The sequence below is a fragment of the Alligator mississippiensis genome, chromosome 10 (genome assembly GCF_030867095.1).
Source record: "Alligator mississippiensis isolate rAllMis1 chromosome 10, rAllMis1, whole genome shotgun sequence".
Taxonomy (NCBI): Eukaryota; Metazoa; Chordata; order Crocodylia; family Alligatoridae; genus Alligator; species Alligator mississippiensis.
In genome coordinates this window covers 41,766,888-41,785,257 of record NC_081833.1, presented here as the reverse complement: position 1 = coordinate 41,785,257, position 18,370 = coordinate 41,766,888, and the positions used below count along the sequence as shown (strand labels likewise).

Sequence of the window (18,370 nt, the reverse complement as noted above, 5' to 3'; positions counted from 1 at the left end):
AATTTTTTGTAATAATGCTAGTGTCATCTGTCATATAGATCTAAAATAATAGGATACACATCTGTTTTGTGTCTGCTTGTTGGCCATTTTTTCCTAAACCCCAAGAGATGGTCACCCATCAGAAAGAGGAAATCTGCATAGGCCCAAGGGCCTTGCCCTCTTGGGAAGAGGGTAGGGTAACCACCCATCTCTAATTGGGTAGAACAATCCCAAAATGGGAACATTAAGTCCCGGTCCTGGACTGCATGACTCTGGGACAGCATTTGTTCCAGATTTCCAATGTCATGCAGGGATCCGGGTTTTTTGTTTACTGCGGGGAAAAAACAGGAAATGGTGGGTTTCCCCTTGCAGGCTGGCAGAGTTCCAGGCTGCAAGGGCTGGAGAGAGCAATATGCAGGGGTGCCACGTACACATACATATGAACATGAGTAGGAATACAGCCCCAGGCAACAGTGGAGAGCAGATCCTCCAGCTGCCTGCCAGTAAGTCTAGGGAGAGAGGGGAACAGGGCAGGGCAGATCAAGGTCCCCACAGTGAGGGAGGGAGTGAGGCAGATGCTGGGTCTGGGGCCAGGGTGGGGAACAGGACAGAGCCATGGGTGGCTCATCCAGAGGTCAGGAGGGGGTGGCTCCCTGCTGCTGCATACACCAACAAACTGCCATTTTATTTCCATTTAAATTTTGTTTTGCTTTGTACTCCCCCGTATCCCCAGCAGTAGGAAGGCACATGGATTCTCATAGTTTACCCATTTTATCATCAGTCTTTGAATGAATACTTGCCAGTTTAAACAAAATATATTCCAGTAGAATGCTCATTTAGTCTAAATAAAATGAATCCCTACTGAGCTCTGCACAAATAGCTAAGAAAAATAACAAAGTTTAATATTGTCACCGTATTCTTTCTAAAATACAGACTTCCCATGAAGATAGGAGTTGAAACCACTACCACCATAGGCAATAGAGCCTCACTTGGTTTCCCTACCACCCTCCAGTTAGGGACAGTTTTGCCTACAGCTTTAGCCTACTGTTTCCTTCCTGTAGAGATGATTTGCTCTAAAATACTAACAGTGAAAGCTGTTGTCAGCTGATTTTGCCATCAGCTGATTTTGCCATCTGTGTGCATCAGTCAGCTGATTTTGCCATCTGTGTGCATCAGTCACATCTGCTGATTTTATTAATGAAAGTAAGCTGTTGCTGCTTCTTGCTTGTTGACACAAAGGCAATAAAGTTTAGAGAATAAAGTGAATTATTTTCTTCCATATGCATCTCCTGTAGAAATGCTAAGTGCTGGTTGTTTGCACCTGAGCAATACCCTTGAATGCACCTTGGCTGAACAGGTATATGACAACTTACTGAGTCCTTATTACTGGTGATGATATGGAAGGAAAAAAATACCTGGCTTGAGTGCCAGATCCCAGGATGTGTGTGATGTGAACTGAGCATATCATTGACAATAATTGTGAGGGCTCACAATGCCATTTTACACTATATTGAGTAGAATTATACTTTAAGAGGGTGAAACTTCAGTTAAAATGGAGTCAGCCTGTAACAGGCTGCAGGCTGGCAGCCTGGAGCAATTAGCCAGCTGGTAACAGACCACCCGCCTAAGGGTAGGGGCATGCAAAATGGGCCATATTCAATTCAGATTCGGATTCATCCTGAATTTTGTATTCAATTTGTTGATTCGGATCACTGTGCCCGATTCGATTCAGCCAAATCCAAATCTGACAATTCGATGCCAATTCGGAGAATCAGCGATTTGGCCATAGACACAGCTTTAACTGTTTTTTCTACATACCTCGAGGTACCAGGCGTGGCTCATGAACGCTGCAATGGTGGGGTGGATGGAGCATCCCACAGGAGTGCAAGGGGCCCCCCTGCATACTCGGTGGTGATCCTGGAAGTGGCCTGGAAGTACTGGTCCACTTCTGAGTCCACCGGGGAACACGCTGCCCCCCCCCGGCCACCTGGTTCAGCAATCGACCATGGGGGGACCCTGGGTGCCCCCCCAGACCCAGGAGGCACCAGCCACTGAGCCAGGGGGAGTGTTGGGGACCCTGACAGACCCGGAAGTGGACCAGAAGTGCTTCTGGTCCACTTCCAGGTCTGCTGCCGAGCATGCTGGGGCCCCACCCCCACCCCAAGCTCCTGTGGGATGCTTCATCCGCTGCACCATCACAGTATTCATGAACCACCTGCTACCTTGAGCTATGTAGAAAATACATTTAAATCTGTGCCTATGTCCAAATCTCCAAATCTTTCCAAATCGATTCAGAGGGCTTCGATTTGATTCAGAGAGATTAAAGGGTCTCCTGATTCAATTTAGATTCAGAGATACGGCCACAGAATTGGGTTGAATCTCCGCTAAATCGAATGAGGGACCGAAGCTTTGCATAGCCCTACCTAAGGGGCCGCAGCTGGCTCAGTTGATCAGTAATGAGGGGAAGTTGATTGGCTGACCCAGCAGTAAAAGGAGACAGGAAGAGGAAGTGAGGGGGAGGAGGACCAAGAGGGGAGAATGTTTGCTTGGAGAGGGAGGACTGATTGGAAGACCAGAGGGTGAGAACTGACCCTGACTGGGAGCGTTTATTCTGGAATTGGTTTGTATTAGCAACTGAGCCCCGTCTTGCAGATTAACCTGGGGCTTTGAAGCTTGTGTTGCTGGGCACATCCTACAGGTGTGTTCATGTGAATGGTTTGATCTTGCCTGAGCCCTGGAAAGCAAAAAACCCAGGGCATTACAGTTTGTGTTTCTGAGCCCAGAGAAAGACTGTTGCTGGGACCAGATTCAGGGGCTCAAGGACTGATATGAGCCAGGCTAGCTGGTACTCCACTACAGCTGGTAGAGAATGAAGGTAATTTGAAACCTCCCTCCAAGGATAGAAAAGGAGACTCTTTTGCAACACCTTCAGCTGCAACAGCTGCCATTTCATCAACTACAGCTGCAGGAACAGCAATTTCAAAGAGATCTGCAGCAGCAACGGCAGGAATTTCAAAAAGAGCTGCAACTCCAACAGCAGGATTTCTTACAACAGCAGATGGCATGGTAGAGGAATGTTGCTCCAGGGGGTGGAGGCCCTGTGTACCCTGGGAGGGAGCCTGGGGTTCTGAACAAGGTGGGACCAGCCAGTGGCCCAGAAGCCTTCTTGGCCACACTCAAATGTGTGGCAGAGAAGTATTGGTGGACCCAGGACACCTGGGCCATGCATTTGGCCCCACTTCTTATGGGGGAATCCCAAGCTTCTTTGGGGTCAGCAGTGGCTCAAGACAATAGGATGCTTAAAGCAGCAATTCTCAATTGCCTGGGCCTCCCTGAGGATGCCTACTGACGACGGTTTAGTAGTAAGGCCTGAGATGCTCACACTTGTCCCCAAACTATGGCTTGGAGCCTAAAGGATTTATGTACCTGGTGGCTCCACCCAGATACCAGATCAGTGGGGGAGACTGTGGAGCTGGTGGTACTGGAGAAATTTTTTGCTGTCCTACCAGCAGAGATGTGCAAGTGGGTGTACTGCCTCCATGTGACCACTCTAGAAGAGGCCATTAGGAGGGCAGAAGATTTCTGGGGGTGGAACTTATGCGTCGGGACCTCTGGAGAAGTTGGCTGCTAAGCAGTAAGGGAAAGCCCAGTGAGCACAGGGTATCTATGGGGATGACATGAAGAGGTCCAGACTGAGCAGCAGCGCTATCACTGCCCTGACCCCAGCTCAGAGACGGCCCATCTGCTGATCTTGCCAGGGCCCTGGTAGCCCTGAGGCCACCCCACAGTCTACAGAGAAGGCTAGATGCCAAGCCAACCTGCTTCCGGTATGGGAAGAAGGGGCCCTGGGCCCAAGATTGTCCCCAAATGAACTGTGGGTTCTCATTTGCATATCTCATAGGAAATGGGGCGGGGGAACCCTGACCTGTGGAGCTATATGGTCCCTGTAAAGAGTGGTGAGGGACTAGGGCTCAATGGGTTGACTGCTACGTAAAGACTGTCAAATGCAGGAGCCCCTGATGAGCTCCAACCCAGCGAAGCCTCCACTTGGAGAGATCTTCCCTTTTTCGGATCCAGAGTTGTTTGGACTTCAGCCCTGGTCACACCAAGAGCAGTGGCAAGCTCAGCGAGAAGCCCTTCTTGGGCAACAGAAGCACTTAGGAAAAGGGGTTGCAGTCCAGTGTAATTTAGACCCTCTAGAAGGGGGAGGTGACATGCCAGGGCCCACTGAGCCTGGCACCAAGCTGGAACTGGGTCAATTGGGAGTGACTCAGGATTTCTTTTGGGACCAGTGGGAAACCCTATGTTTGCAAAACTATATGGCCAATTGGCCCACGCTAATGTGGCAGTCCTCGACCCCCACCTGACCAACCAGGACCCCCACTTTGAATGACCGGGGGACCTTCTAGTACAGATGACCAAAGACTGGGCCACAGGAACTTGACAGTCCCAGCTGTTGGTGCCCTGGCCTTACCACAAGCAAGACTGGCTCATGACATACTGTGGAGAGGTCATGTGGGGCAGGAGAAAGTCCAGAGCTAGTTGCTCGTGAGATTCTTCTGGCCCAGAACACTTGATGAGATTAAGAAGTACTGTGCCTCATGCCTTGAATACCAATTAGTAGCACCCCAGCTCAGTCCTAAAACCCCATAGGTGCCTGTTCCCCTGTTTGATACCCTGTTTGAGTGGGTCAGAGTGGATTTAGTCAGTCCTCTGGAACCCAGCTGTCAAGGTGCTTGGTTCACATTAGTTCTTGTGGACTATGCCACCTGTTACCTGGAGGCTGTAACAATTCAGACGGCATCTGCCCAATCCATGGCCTTGGAACTAACACAGATTTTTTCCTGGGTGGGCATCCCAAAAGAGGTCTTAACTGACCAAGGTACATTTTTTTTTTTTTTGGTCCCAGCTGTTATAAGAGGTTTGGAGTTTGCTCAAAGTCTGATCAATCAAGACCTCGGTGTACCACCCCCAAATTGTTGGAATCATTGAGTGATTAACCAGACATTGAAAGGGATATTACTGAAGCTTGTGTTGAATGAGCTATGAAATTGGAACCAGCTACTCCCCTACCTGCTGTTCGCCATTCAAGAGGTATCTCAGTCCTCTACCGGCTTTTTGCCATTTGAGTAGTTATATGGGAGACAGCCCCAAGGAGTGCTAAACTGACTGCAGGAATCATGGCAGACCCAGACCTCTACAGCACAGAATGTCCTACAATATGTCCTAAAGTTACAGGAACATCTAGATTTGGTGGGGACGCTTACAAAGGAAAACCTTGAAGCTACCCAGCACAGGCAAGGACAGCACTATAGCACTATAACAAAGGGGCCCAACTACAGGTATATCAGCTTGGAGACCAAGTGTTACTCTTATTTCCATCATTGGAAAGTAAGCTATTGGCAAAATGGCAGGGCCCATTTGAAGTAATACAGCAAGTCAGGTGGGTCAGCTACGAAATACACCACATAGGGATGTGTTGCAAGTCACAGGTGTAATCTTGTAAACCTTTTAAAACCTTGGGTTGCCTGAGAAGCTTGCCTGATGGCCCTGTACTGGAAGACAGCTACTTCAGAGGTTCAGGATCCTCCCACCAGTCCACCAGCAGGGCCCCATTTAGGGGAGGACTAACCTCTGCTCAGCAGGGAGAGATGAATGCTGTGCTGAGAGTTTGTGGAGATGTTCACAGAGAAACCTGGTAAGACCATGTTTGTGGAACACTGGATCACACACAAGCTGGGCACCATCCAAAGAATATGCTTATGAATTCTGGAATGGTTAAGGGACAGAGTCAGGCAAGAGGTGGCAAAAATGCTGAACGTGGGGGTAATAAAGGAGTCAGTGAATGAATGGAGCAACCTTATTGTACTGGTTCTGAAACTTGACCACACTGTCAGGTTCTGCACTGACTTTCATAGGGTCAATGCAGTTTCAAAATGTGACACATACCCCTTGCCTAGGACAGATGAACTGGTAGAAGGAATTGTCCGTGCCAAGTATATATCCACCTTGGACTTTGCAAAAGAGTATTAGCAGATTCCACTGGATCCCACATCCTGGTAAACTGTGGCCTTCGCCACCCCATAGGGGCTATATCACTTCCAGACTCTCCCCTTTGGACTCCAAGGTACCCCAGCGACATTCCAGTGGTTGATAGACTGGATACTCCAGCTGCACTGGGCATATGTAGTTACCTACTTTAACAATGTCATATTATTCACCAATACATGGACAGACCACATACAAGGAGTTAGGGCAGTCCTACGGTCAATATGTGCAGCAGGATTTACAGTCAACCCAACCAAATGTCACCTCAGCAAGACAGAGACCAAGTATCTTGGATATATCCTGGGTAATGGTAAGGTCTGGCCCCTGATAAACTAGTTACAGGCTGTGGTACTATCCCCAGTACCCACAACAAAAAGACAGGTAAAATCCTTCCTAGGCTTGGCTAGCTATTATTGGAGGTTTCTTTCTCAGGTGTGTAGCCCTCACAGCCCACCTAACTAATTTCCTGTGAAAGGGTGTCCTGCAACAGGTGTAGTGGTCACCAGAGTGTGCAAGTACATTTGGAGAGAAAATGCTTGCAGTGACTTGGTCCTATGTTCCCCAGACATGGGGAAAGAATTTATAGTGCAAACAGATGCTTTTGAAAGAGGTCTCGGGGCAGTACTAGCACAGGAATTCAAAGACTGCGAATGCCCCATCATATACCAGAGCTAGCAGCTATTTCCCTGAGAACAAAAATATGCAACAATTGAAAAGGAGTGTCTAGCGATTAAATGCCATTGAGACCCTCCAGTATTATCTCTTGGGGATAATACTTCCAATTAGTCACTGATCATGCTCCATTAAAATGGCTACATGCCATGGGGGAGACAAATTCTCAACTAACACACTGATACCTTGATCTGCAGCCATTCAACTTTGAAATATGCCACCATCCAGGAACTGCCCCTGGAAATGTGAACTTCTCCAGAGAAGGGGAGGGAGAGAAAGAAGAAATGGAAGAATTTACCTCGGCCTCCACTCTTGGAGGGAAGGGTATGTAACAGGCTGCAGGCTAGCAGGCTGGAGCAATTAGCCAGCTGGTAATAGGCCATCTGCCTAAGGGGCCACAGCTGCCTCAGCTGATCAGTAATAAGGGGAAGTTGATTGGCTGGCCCAAAAGTAAAAGGAGATGGGAAGAGGAAGTGAGGAGAATTATTGAGAGGGGAGAAAGTTTGCTTGAAGAGGAAGGCTTCTTCAACTGAAGACCCCAGGGTGAGACCTGACCCTGGCTAGGAGTGTTTATTTTTTAATTGTGTTGCAGATTAACCCAGTGCTTTGAAGCTTGTATTGCTGGCCACATGCTACAGATGTGTTCATGTGGATTGTTTGCTTTTACCTGAGCTCTGGGAGGCAGAAGAGTAGCCCAGGCTATTACAGTTTGTGTTTCTGAGCCCAGAGAAAGACTGTTGCTGGGACCAGATAAGAGGGCTCAAGGACTGATTTGAGCCAGGCTAAATGGCAACCCGCTAGATAGTGTTTAAATCCAAAACAAACTTTGGATATCCTTCACTTGTGCTCTACTAGTGGCTGATTCTATCAGCAGTCTCTTCAGGGGAAAAAGGCTACACCCAGGAAATTCATATTAGCCCATTCACTCAAAAGCTGACAAAATGAACCAGTTCAATAAGCACTGATCCAAGTCCCCTCCCTTACCTGCAAAAATGGAAGCCTTGCTTGAAGTTCAGAAGAAACAGAAACTGTTTATAGCGATGTCATGAAGCTTTTGAGTGGCCAGGGACCACAGACCCCCACAGCATGAGCTGAATGCTCCCTGCAGCAACACACTACACCATGTGGGCCCCCTGCTACAGCTGCCCCCACTACACCATGCTGCACTTCTCTGTACTGTACTGCACTATGCTGCACAGCCCAGGGCCCCTAGGTTCCCTTCAGCTCCCTAGCCAGTCATAGATTCATAGATGTTAGGGTCGGAAGGGACCTCTATAGATCATCGAGTCCGACCCCCTGCATAGGCAGGAAAGAGTGCTGGGTTTAGATGACCCCAGCCAGATACCCATCTAACTTCCTCTTGAAGACCCCCAAGGTAGGGGAGAGCACCACCTCCCTTGGGAGCCCATTCCAGACCTTGGCCACTCTAACTATGAAGAAGTTCTTCCTAATGTCTAGTCTAAATCTCCTCTCTGCTAGCTTATGGCCATTATTTCACCTCCTTGGTTCTGTTCGTCATGCATCTGCTGATGCACGATAAAGTGCCATTAGCTTTTCTGATGACTTCGTCACACTGACGACTCATGTTCATCTTGGAGTCCATTAGGACTCCAAGATCCCTTTCTGCTTCCGTGCCTCCAAGCAGGTCATTTCCTAGGCAGTAGGTGTGCTGGACATTTTTCCTCCCTAGGTGCAGCGCTTTGCATTTCTCCTTGTTAAATTGCATTCTGTTGTTTTCTGCCCATTTGTCCAACCTGTCCATGTCTGCTTGTAGTTGCTTCCTGCCCTCCGGTGTGTCCACTTCTCCCCACAGTTTTGTGTCATCTGCAAACTTGGACAGAGTACACTTCACTCCCTCGTCCAAGTCGCTGATATAGACATTGAAGAGTATCGGTCCAAGGACCAAGCCCTGCGGGACCCCACTGCCCACACCCTTCCAGGTCGATACCGACCCATCCACCATACCTCTCTGGGTACGACCCTCTAGCCAATTCACCACCCACTGAACTGTGTAGTCATCCAAGTCACAGCCTCTTAACTTGTTCACCAGTATGGGGTGGGATACCGTATCGAAGGCCTTCCTGAAGTCTAAGTAAATGACATCAACCCCTACTCCTGCATCCAGGCGTTTTGTAACCTGGTCATAAAAAGAGACTAGATTAGTCAGGCATGATCTACCTGCTGCGAACCCATGCTGGTTTCCCCTCAGCATAATTTTTCCTGCTGGGCTCTCGCAAATGTGAGCCTTGATAATTTTTTCAAAGACTTTGCCAAAGATGGAGGTGAGACTGACTGACCTATAGTTGCCTGGGTCCTTCTTCCTCCCCTTCTTGAAAATGGGGACCACATTGGCCCTTTTCCAGTCCTCCGGGACCTGGCCCGTGCACCATGAGTGTTCAAATATTCCCGCCAGTGGCTGTGCAATGATGTCTGCCAGTGCCTTCAGTACCCTCAGATGGAGCTCATTCGGGCCTGCCGACTTAAACGCTGCTAGTGCCTCCAAGTGCCTCTGCACCACCTCAGGGTCTACACTTGGTAGTCCAGCGCCCTGCTGCTGCCTCTCTACAATCCCAGTGAGAGACTTGTCTTGCCCCTCACTTACGAACACTGAGGCAAAGAACTCATTGAGGAGTTCAGCCTTGTCCCCACTGTCCGTCACCAATTGCTTATGCCCATTTAGTAGAGGTCCTATTCCACCCTGGGCCTTCCTTTTACTCCCTATATATCTAAAAAACAAATTTTTGTTATCCTTGACTTGGGATGCCATCCTCAGCTCCATGGTAGCTTTGGCCTGTCTAACTGCCTCCCTACAAGTCCCTCAGCTCCAGGTCACTGTAGGCCACCCTGACCCCAGGGACTGGGACAGGCAGTGAAAGTGGGAGGAGAAAGGGGGAACCTAAGCCAGTAACTGAGGAGGTAGGGGGGAACACAGTTTAACCCCTTGGGGCCACATGTGGCCTACAGGTCACCAGTTGGACAATCCTGATTTATAGCAACATATCTCCTTTGCTTTAAAAGGCACAGCACTGATTTCTATAATTGCAGCACATAGAATATGCTTTATTGTTTGAAATAATTTCTTAATAAAAACTAGTAAAGGGTGACACTTCAAATTATGGTTTTCAGCCAGGAACAGCCATGCAAAAACAGTAGGAGAAATGATAATTTTCCATATTATCCTGAACTAATAATCTCAGAAGAAAGTTGCGCTTATGAGATTTCAAGGCCTGCATTCAACAAACAATCTAAGCTTTGCCAAACAGAACAGCTAAACCATATGGATCCAGTCAGTCACAACTTCCTGTTTCCCCTTTTAGCACAGTCAGCAAGAATCAGAAACTCTACTCATATGGTACCGTAGCCTTGGGCCTGGCTGTGTAAGGTGCTGAAGTTGTTGTATAGCCAGAGCAGAAGGATGAAAGGTGTGGAGAGAGGAATGTCAGAATTTGCCATTGCTTTCATATATCTCCTACAGGGAGAAACTTTAAAGCCAAACTAAAATAGTATCCATGTTTTCCCCTAGATCTACCTAAACAACTGACAAACTTTCTTCCAGGTCATCAGATGGGTCACACACAGCTGCCTATTGTGGGTAATATACCTCTACCTAGTCAGGAATGGGGTTATTGTTATTATTTAGCAATACACAGTAAATGAAATAATTCAGTAAATGTCATTGAACAGAAAAGTTTTCTTCTCTCAAATGTGGCAGTTCAAGAGCTGTTTTAACCTTCACAAGACAAGGGCATGAACTCATCTCACATCCATTTTTTCATCTCTAGAAGTATGGTACCATATTTTTTTCTATATAGTATGTACATTTTCCCCTCAAAAAAAATCAACTGCTCAGAATCATGGTGCACATTATAAGCAAGGAAATATGGTAACTTCAGTTTCTGCAGCATATGTGGGGAGGGAGCAGGATGCAAAGGAATGAAAGCAACTTGGTACCTGCTCCACAGAGAACAGCATAACAAGCATCCTGGGCTCCCCAGCTGCTGCTACTCAGTTATGTACTGCTACTTACCAGCATTTTCAAGAAAAGATCTTTTTCTTCTTCATTCTGTCTTTCAGAAACAAGGTGCATATCTTATTTGGGGTGATGTACATGAGAAAATGCAATATTTGCTTTGTTTATATTGAGGTGACACTTAAAGATATTGTTGATGTCCATGTTACTGGATTAACTATCCAGTTATATCCAGTTATGATATTGTGCCATTGACCCTTAGGTAGGCATTAGCTTTGGGCCTTTTGAAACTGGCATTTGCTAAGTGACATAGTTCTCCAGGCTATAACTGCCCAATGGAAATTGCATTGCAGAAGTGAAAAACTTAATTCCTTAGAACTAAAAAACAAGTCCAAGGATCTTTGACATCTGTAGAACATGAAACTAGAATGGGGAAAAAAGGAGACCAGTTTTTGTGGTGGTGTACTATAGTCTGGGTCCTTAGCATTCAGACAATAGTCTGCACTTGCCAGGAGCAAAAAGATTGAATTGACTATAGCTGTTTTGCAGCAACTAACAGTTCTCATTCTGTGCTGGGTTGAGAGTTTGTCGCTGTTCTAAAAAAACCTAACTATAGTTTTTATTTGTTTTTATTTGTAATTTATTTGTAATTTTATTTTATTTATAATTTAGTTTCTATTTGTTTTTATTTGTGCTCTCTGTAAAAAACTGTTTACTCCCCACAGCAATAAGTAACATGGGTATGTTTTCACAATGACAACCAAATGCACCTCTAAGTGATTTTTGTCTCTATCTGTATGCCCATATGTGTGTACTCAAAAGGAGCAAGAGAATTCCACTTCTGCCTATTAGGGTTAGATGGTTTCCTTCTGTGTTGGTATAGCTGCTTCTTTCATTAGGGTCTTCTTCTAGTGTCCTGTCATTATGTTTTCATTTTATTAGGATAATAAAGTATGTTTAGGAGCATTGATTCAATGAATGGATTTAAAATTGGAAGCTATTATCCTTAAGAATCAAAATGTTCCAATATTCCTGCTAATAATGATTTACCAACGTACCTGAAATCAACTACAATAATGGATTATGATGGTTCCAAAGACAGAAAATAATTTATGTGGGAAAATGCAAAATATATACATAGCTACATATGGCCATTATTGATACGTGCTAGGTATGCTCAATGGTACCAAATATACCTTTAAGAAGCCAGTATAGGAGCAGTGCACATTCTGAGAGGATATAAAATCCATTCTTCAGTTTTGGATAAGTCAGGAGTATGACAGGATGTAAGGAGATCCTCAGCCAGCCCTGCTTGACCTGAAGAATGAGTTACCACAAAGAACAGCACTTGAGATCTGGTAGCAGGAGAAAAACAGAAGAGAAATCCTAGACATCTGTCCTTCTTTCTCCAGCAAAACGCATTCAACTCTAGACATAATCTGGAAAAAGAAATGGAAAATTTCAGGGAGGAAAGCCATAGCAACACACAGATGGAACCATAAAGGTTCTCCAGTTCTGGGTCTGAGAGCTATTCTGTTTATCCTAATCACTGTAACAAAGAGTAGTGTGGAAGCTATGGGTAAAAACCTGGCCTCACTGAAGTCAACAGAAATGTTGTCCTTAGTGTCTTTCATTTCACCCTGTATATGTCCCTGAAGAGAAGTCACGTAATCCTCCAAACAGGAAAGGAGTTCTGCTGCCTATGGAAAAACTTTTAGATAGATTGAAGTCTCCTACAAAAGACTGTTAAAAATATGACATCTTAAGAGAAAAAAGAATAAAGGAGATAACGTGGATTTCCCTGTGGGTTTGAGTTTATGTTAGTCCAGTTACTGTTCAGTTAAATACCCGCCTAAACAGCATGACTCATTATAGTCTATGTACTAGTTCACAAAATATCTTCAATGAAAATGTCATTTACCTGCCTTCAGTTTTACACCATGGAAAAAAAATCTGGATGGGGGAGACCCTTGCCTTTATCCTATTGCTGTAGACCATCTAGAGGACTTTCCACTTCAGTTCTTTCATTGTCCGTTTTGCATGTTGTTCAGAGAAATTTGGTTGGTCCTTTCTCTTTCAGAATGAATGTTTCTCTTTTTCTCCTCTGGCACTGAGTTGGAGGGTTTGTTTTTAAACCAAAGAATGACAGGTCTGTCATTTACTCCCGGGTAACAGCAGGAGGAGGGCCGCAGAATATTGGCAACATTCACCCATTTAGCCAGCAAAGCCAGAAGAAGACCCCATATATAGTCAGGAAAAGGATGCCCTGAACCTTGGTGAGACACTAGATGACTCTCATGTGTCCTTGGGGTTTGGTGAGATCTCAGATCATGGTACTGGAATTTGAGAAGAGCAACATAACATTTATTATAACTACTATTTTCTACTGGCTTTTATTTAATTTTTCCTCATGTATGCATATTATGGTGAAAGCTGAATGACAAATGACTGTTACTGGGGGAAAGATGATGATTTCCTTGCAGGTTTTGATGAAACTGTATAGAACTGAAAAAGAAACCATAGGATTTTCATGGGCTCCTTCAACATTGTGGCTGTAATGGATAAATGACAATGCCCTGACAAAGAAGTCTGCCTGATAATGTCTCTAGTCTGTTTATAAAGCAACACTGCAGTGTTCATTATATTGCAATTCTTGTACTTCCTAAAAACCTGTCTTTGAACCTATTCTGATTGTTGTTTCATTATGTCGTAATGTGATGAAGAGAATGATAAGTATGATAACATTCCAAAATTTAAGGTCTCTGGTTATAGTATAACAAAAGTTGTTATTAAGGTAATCCAAGAAGCAGTGTTGACTCCTTGCTGTGTATACATCTGGCTTTAATCAAGACAAATGATAAGGAATGACACAGAAAATATCTTGGGAGAGACTTTGGTTAAAAATGACTAAAACATATTTGTGCGTCTTTGCATCCTTCGCTTTCTTCTTTCCCCATCACAAAGGGTTTTTGAAAGCCAGGACACATCTGAAAAAAAGCTTTTAAGGTTTTCACAGGGTTGCACTTTTGATTCTACCACTAAACCACAAAATCCTAACATCTTTGAGAATCCAAGAGAATTATTAAGCTTGTAGCCATGTTATCCTTGTCATACATGGGAGGGAGGGAGGGAAGTCATTCAATGTAATGAAATCTGCAGATTTGGATCAGCAACGTATGGTATGGCGTTGAAACACTTTATTTTACATCCAATCCAATTGGAAGCTTAAGCATTTTAGTCAGCGTTTTTTTTTTTATTTAAATAAAACATTTGATTAAAATTAAAGCATGTCAGCATAAAGGAAAGTGCTAATAAAGAGAATACAGGGCTTTTCATGCAATCAGTACTTGCACATGACTCAGCAGGAAGGATGTGCAAGTAGTGCCAGGGAATGGAAGAAGCTCCCTGTTTGCACACTGTACAAGTCATTTTGTGTGTCTAAATACAGGTGGGCTGGGCCACATCCACCACTGAAAGGATTTAACAGATTAGAAGTACGTAGCACTTCTCTTTCTCGCTTATTGCCTGTGTTCATTTTAACGTCTGCTAGTCTTGTATGAGTGTGAGTGGGACTGGGATGCACTATCCGAGGTGCTGCCAATGACGAAAGCCAAGAAAGCAGTCTGGTCTATAGCCTCATTTGCCTTTGATAATCCCATGACTCTTTGGGTGTGCTTCATCCTCATTATGCCTGCTCTCTCTGCTATCCCGTTCCTGGTTGGGAGGCGGCCACGCAACCGGCGTGTGCGCTCCAGCTTCGGCCTCTTGCTCCAAACATCACCAAGCCTCAGCACCTTCACAACTTTTCCTCGGCCGTCTGACCTTATCTAACCAAACAAAGGCCAAAAAATGAGATTTTGAGAGACCCACCAAATTTGGCAGGTATGAAGCTTCTCTTGAACCAAGAAAAAACAAGTTAAGAGTTGAAAGCAGCAGTGGACCATGACACTACTGGTTGACTTTGCCGTGAGCTCTTTCTACCACCATAGACCACGTGGCAGACTTTGCAACTTCCTAACCAATACCTTAAATTTCTTATGTTTTATCTGTTTCCTTTCTTTTTGTCATTTACTGCATGATTTATAACCAAAACACACTGCCTTCTACCTCCATGCGTGTTTGAACTTTTAACTCTTTTATTGGCAAACAAGCTAATGTTCTTCCATGAGGCATGAGCTAACACTATCGGGTTAGTCTGCTGACTAGTAGTCTGGTTGTTCGTAGGTCCCCTCCATTATGGTTTTCTCTTTTCTTTTTTTCTTTGCTAGATGCTTTTTATCAAGCCATCTTCAAATAAAATCACACTAAAAAAGTCCTACAAAAACACCACACTAAACAAAATAACAAAAATGAGGCAAAGGTCACAGCAAGGTCATTGCCAAGAAGTTGTCACTTACTGCCTGCTTCCAACTCTGGATTAATTCAAGGAACTCACCAGTCCTTGGTTAATGTGTCAAACCAATTGTGTGCCACACACAAAAGAAGGGGAAAAATTTAATGAGAACATTTTAGAAAATCTGCATGACCTACACCAACACAGATCTGACTGAAGGGCAGAAGTAGCTTCCCCATACATGCATGGTGCATGATGATTTATATGAGCTGACAACCTTTAAACTACATGCTATTCAAAATAAACAGCTCTTATATAGTTAAATACCCTTACGTTACTAACTGTACATAATAATCATAGGGATTGCATCTGTGTATGTATATGCTCACCTGTACGTATACATACATTTATTACATATACTGTAGATTTTTTTATTTTTTCCCTCTTTAATTTAGTTATTTTAGATTGCCCTACATGTTGAATATCACATAGTCACTATCTTTGCCCTGATGTGTCCTCTCCTTTGTGTTGCAGAACCGCATGCATGAATCACTGAAGCTGTTTGACAGTATCTGTAACAACAAATGGTTCACAGACACATCCATCATCCTCTTTCTAAACAAGAAGGACATTTTTGAGGAGAAAATTAAGAAATCTCCATTGACAATCTGCTTTCCTGAGTACACAGGTAATGAGAAATTTATGGAATCTTTGAAACTCATGGACCCAGTAATGTTTAAAAAAGTGCGTGGGGCTTGGGGTAATAGGATACAGTGCCTCTTTTATCTTGGTCCAAGGTTTGTCTTAAACTAAGACAATAAATGTTTCAAGCCTGCAACCCTTAGCTAAAAGTCCCTGAGACTTCTGTGAAAGTTTTCTTTACATAAAGGCAGTAGACAGACCTCCCATTGGCTGACAAAGATACATGGCCACCATTACTAAATCATCAGCATGGGTGCCACTAGATGACACCTGCGTAGCAGTTTCCGCAGCAAGATCAAGAACTAAATGAGCTTGGTGTGGTATAATGTCATCATTGCTGGCAGCTGGGGCAATTTGACATAAGTCTGAGGAAGCTGGGCTGTTTGTCACGAAGTGACAGGACCTTAATGAGTATTGTGGTTCAGCAGAGAAAATTCAGTGGAGTTTTTACATTTAAGAAAGTCACTGTAATTTGGTAGGAAGGCAACATGGAAAAGCAAGTGACAGACCATGATCAAGTAAAACCTAATCAGGATAAAGCAAGAAAACACTCCATTTTACCCTATTCATATACTACCATATTGATTTATTAGCTTCCAAGCACTATGTACAAAGTTGCTGCTGTTTTAGCCCAGTGGCAACTATGCATTGTGTCCCCTGTGTCAACCAGCAGGGGATATAAGCTGTTGCAACCACTATCCAAAGAACACAAATCCTCTAGGTAAAGCCATAGCAGGTCATCTCTTTAGTTCTGCAGCCCCCAATTCAATCTTCAGTAGGACAGCTGTAATAGTGGTCATCAGATTGGAAGTAGAAGTTTGGTAAGGATGTGCTTGCCCCTCAAAGATGAGATGGAAAATAAGTTATCTTGAAAAATCAGACCACAGGTGGCACAACAGAGCAGTGCACAAGAGGCCCCACTTTCTCCTGGGCTGGCTATCTTGTATCTGACTAGCTGGCAATTAAAATGTTTCATCTTGCAAAGTTGGTAGGTTCTATCTACTGCTCCATGATGCATCTCCCAGTCTTCCAGAAACCCTCACTTAGAGTCTGAGACAGCTTAAAAATAACTATTTATCATACTGAATTATTTAATCTTACCAGAGACATCTGGATGAATCAAACTGTCAAACATAAAGGCAGACCAGTTTGGCAGTAAATGTAGTTGTGAACTAGGTCTATCAAGAGAGTGTCATATTTCTGGGCATGCCAACAGATTATTAAACATAGTTTCCTGTACCTGACCACTTGACTCCCACTATAAATGGACAAAAGTGATCCATCATTTTTCTCTGTGCTGAATAGTAAATTAATATTGAACTGATCTATACCTTTTGAATTCAAAAGAGATTCTGTAGCTTAGGCTTTTGGCAAAATCTCAAATATTTACCTGCTAACTGAAAACCTAAGGCAACAAAGGATTTTCTGTACTTAAAGTCCTTGAGGGCTAATTTTAATGAACTTCTGAAGTGTGAATGAATGTGTAGGTCTGTTGTGGAATTAATGAAGTTGCTTAGAAATGTAAGGCCAGAAGAAACCTCAAGAGGTCATCTAGTCCATCCCCCCGGTCTGAGGCAAAATCAGATATACCCAAACTATCCTTGACAGATGTGTGTTTAACCTGTTCTTAACTGTCCTTAGTGACAGAATTCTCCAGTCTCCCTAGTTAACTTATTCAAGGCCAGCAGGGGAGGTTATGCTCAGGGGCAACCAGCATGGGTTCATTAGGGGCAGGTTTCGTCAAACCAACCCAGTGGCCTTCTATGACCAGGTCACTAAGTCCTTGGATGCAGGTGTCACAGTGGATATAGTCTTTCTGGACTTCAGGAAGGCCTTCGACACGGTCTCTCACCCCATTCTCAGTAAGAAACTAGGAGACAGTGGTGTTCATGCCTTCATGGTCAGATGGGTCGCTAACTGGCTGGAGGGCCGACCCAGAGGGTGGTAGTGGACGGGTCTTATTCAACCTGGAAGGATGTGGGCAGTGGGGTTCCCCAGGGCTTGGTCCTTGGGCCCGCACTATTCAACATCTTCATCAGTGACTTGGGTAAGGGGGTAGAAAGCACCCTGTTCAAATTCGCAGATGACACTAAGATGTGGGGGGAAGTGGATACACTAGCAGGAAGGAACATGCTGCAAGCGGATCTAGACAGGTTACAGGGGTGGGCCGATGAGAACAGGATGGGGTTCAACACTGACAAGTGCAGGGTGCTGCACCTGGGGAGGAAGAACCAGCAGCATACCTACAGGCTGGGGAACTCCCTTCTCACCAGTGTTGAGACAGAAAAGGATCTTGGAGTCATCATTGATGCCACAACGAACATGGGCAGACAAAGTGGGGATGCGGTCAGGAAGGCCGACCATACCTTGTCGTGCATCCACAGATGCATCTCAAGCAGGTCCAAGGAGCTGATCCTCCCCCTCTATGCGACACTGGTCAGGCCGCAGCTAGAGTACAGCATCCAGTTCTGGGCGCCGCACTTCAGGAGGGATGTGGCCAATATTGAGAGGGTCCAAAGGAGGGCCACCCGCATGATCAGGGGGCAGCAGGGCAGGCCCTACGAGGAGAGGCCAAGGGACCTGAACCTGTTCAGCCTCCAAAAGAGAAGGCTGAGGGGGGATCTAGTGGCAGTCTACAAACTAGTCAAGGGGGACCAGCAGGCATT

General features: G+C 44.9%; 1 protein-coding gene across 3 annotated transcripts in view; it reads left to right on the top strand.

Annotated features, from left to right (window-relative positions):
• GNAO1 (G protein subunit alpha o1) overlaps positions 1–18,370 on the top strand; it is a 383,823-nt gene that overhangs the window by 303,666 nt on the left and 61,787 nt on the right. The window contains exon 7 of one of the 3 annotated variants that reach the window (XM_019497282.2): positions 15,537–15,690. The exons of the other annotated variants lie outside the window; for them this stretch is intronic. Coding sequence (XP_019352827.1) covers positions 15,537–15,690 — 154 coding nt within the window. The remainder of the gene's footprint in view (positions 1–15,536; positions 15,691–18,370) is intronic. 3 annotated transcript variants of the gene reach the window in all.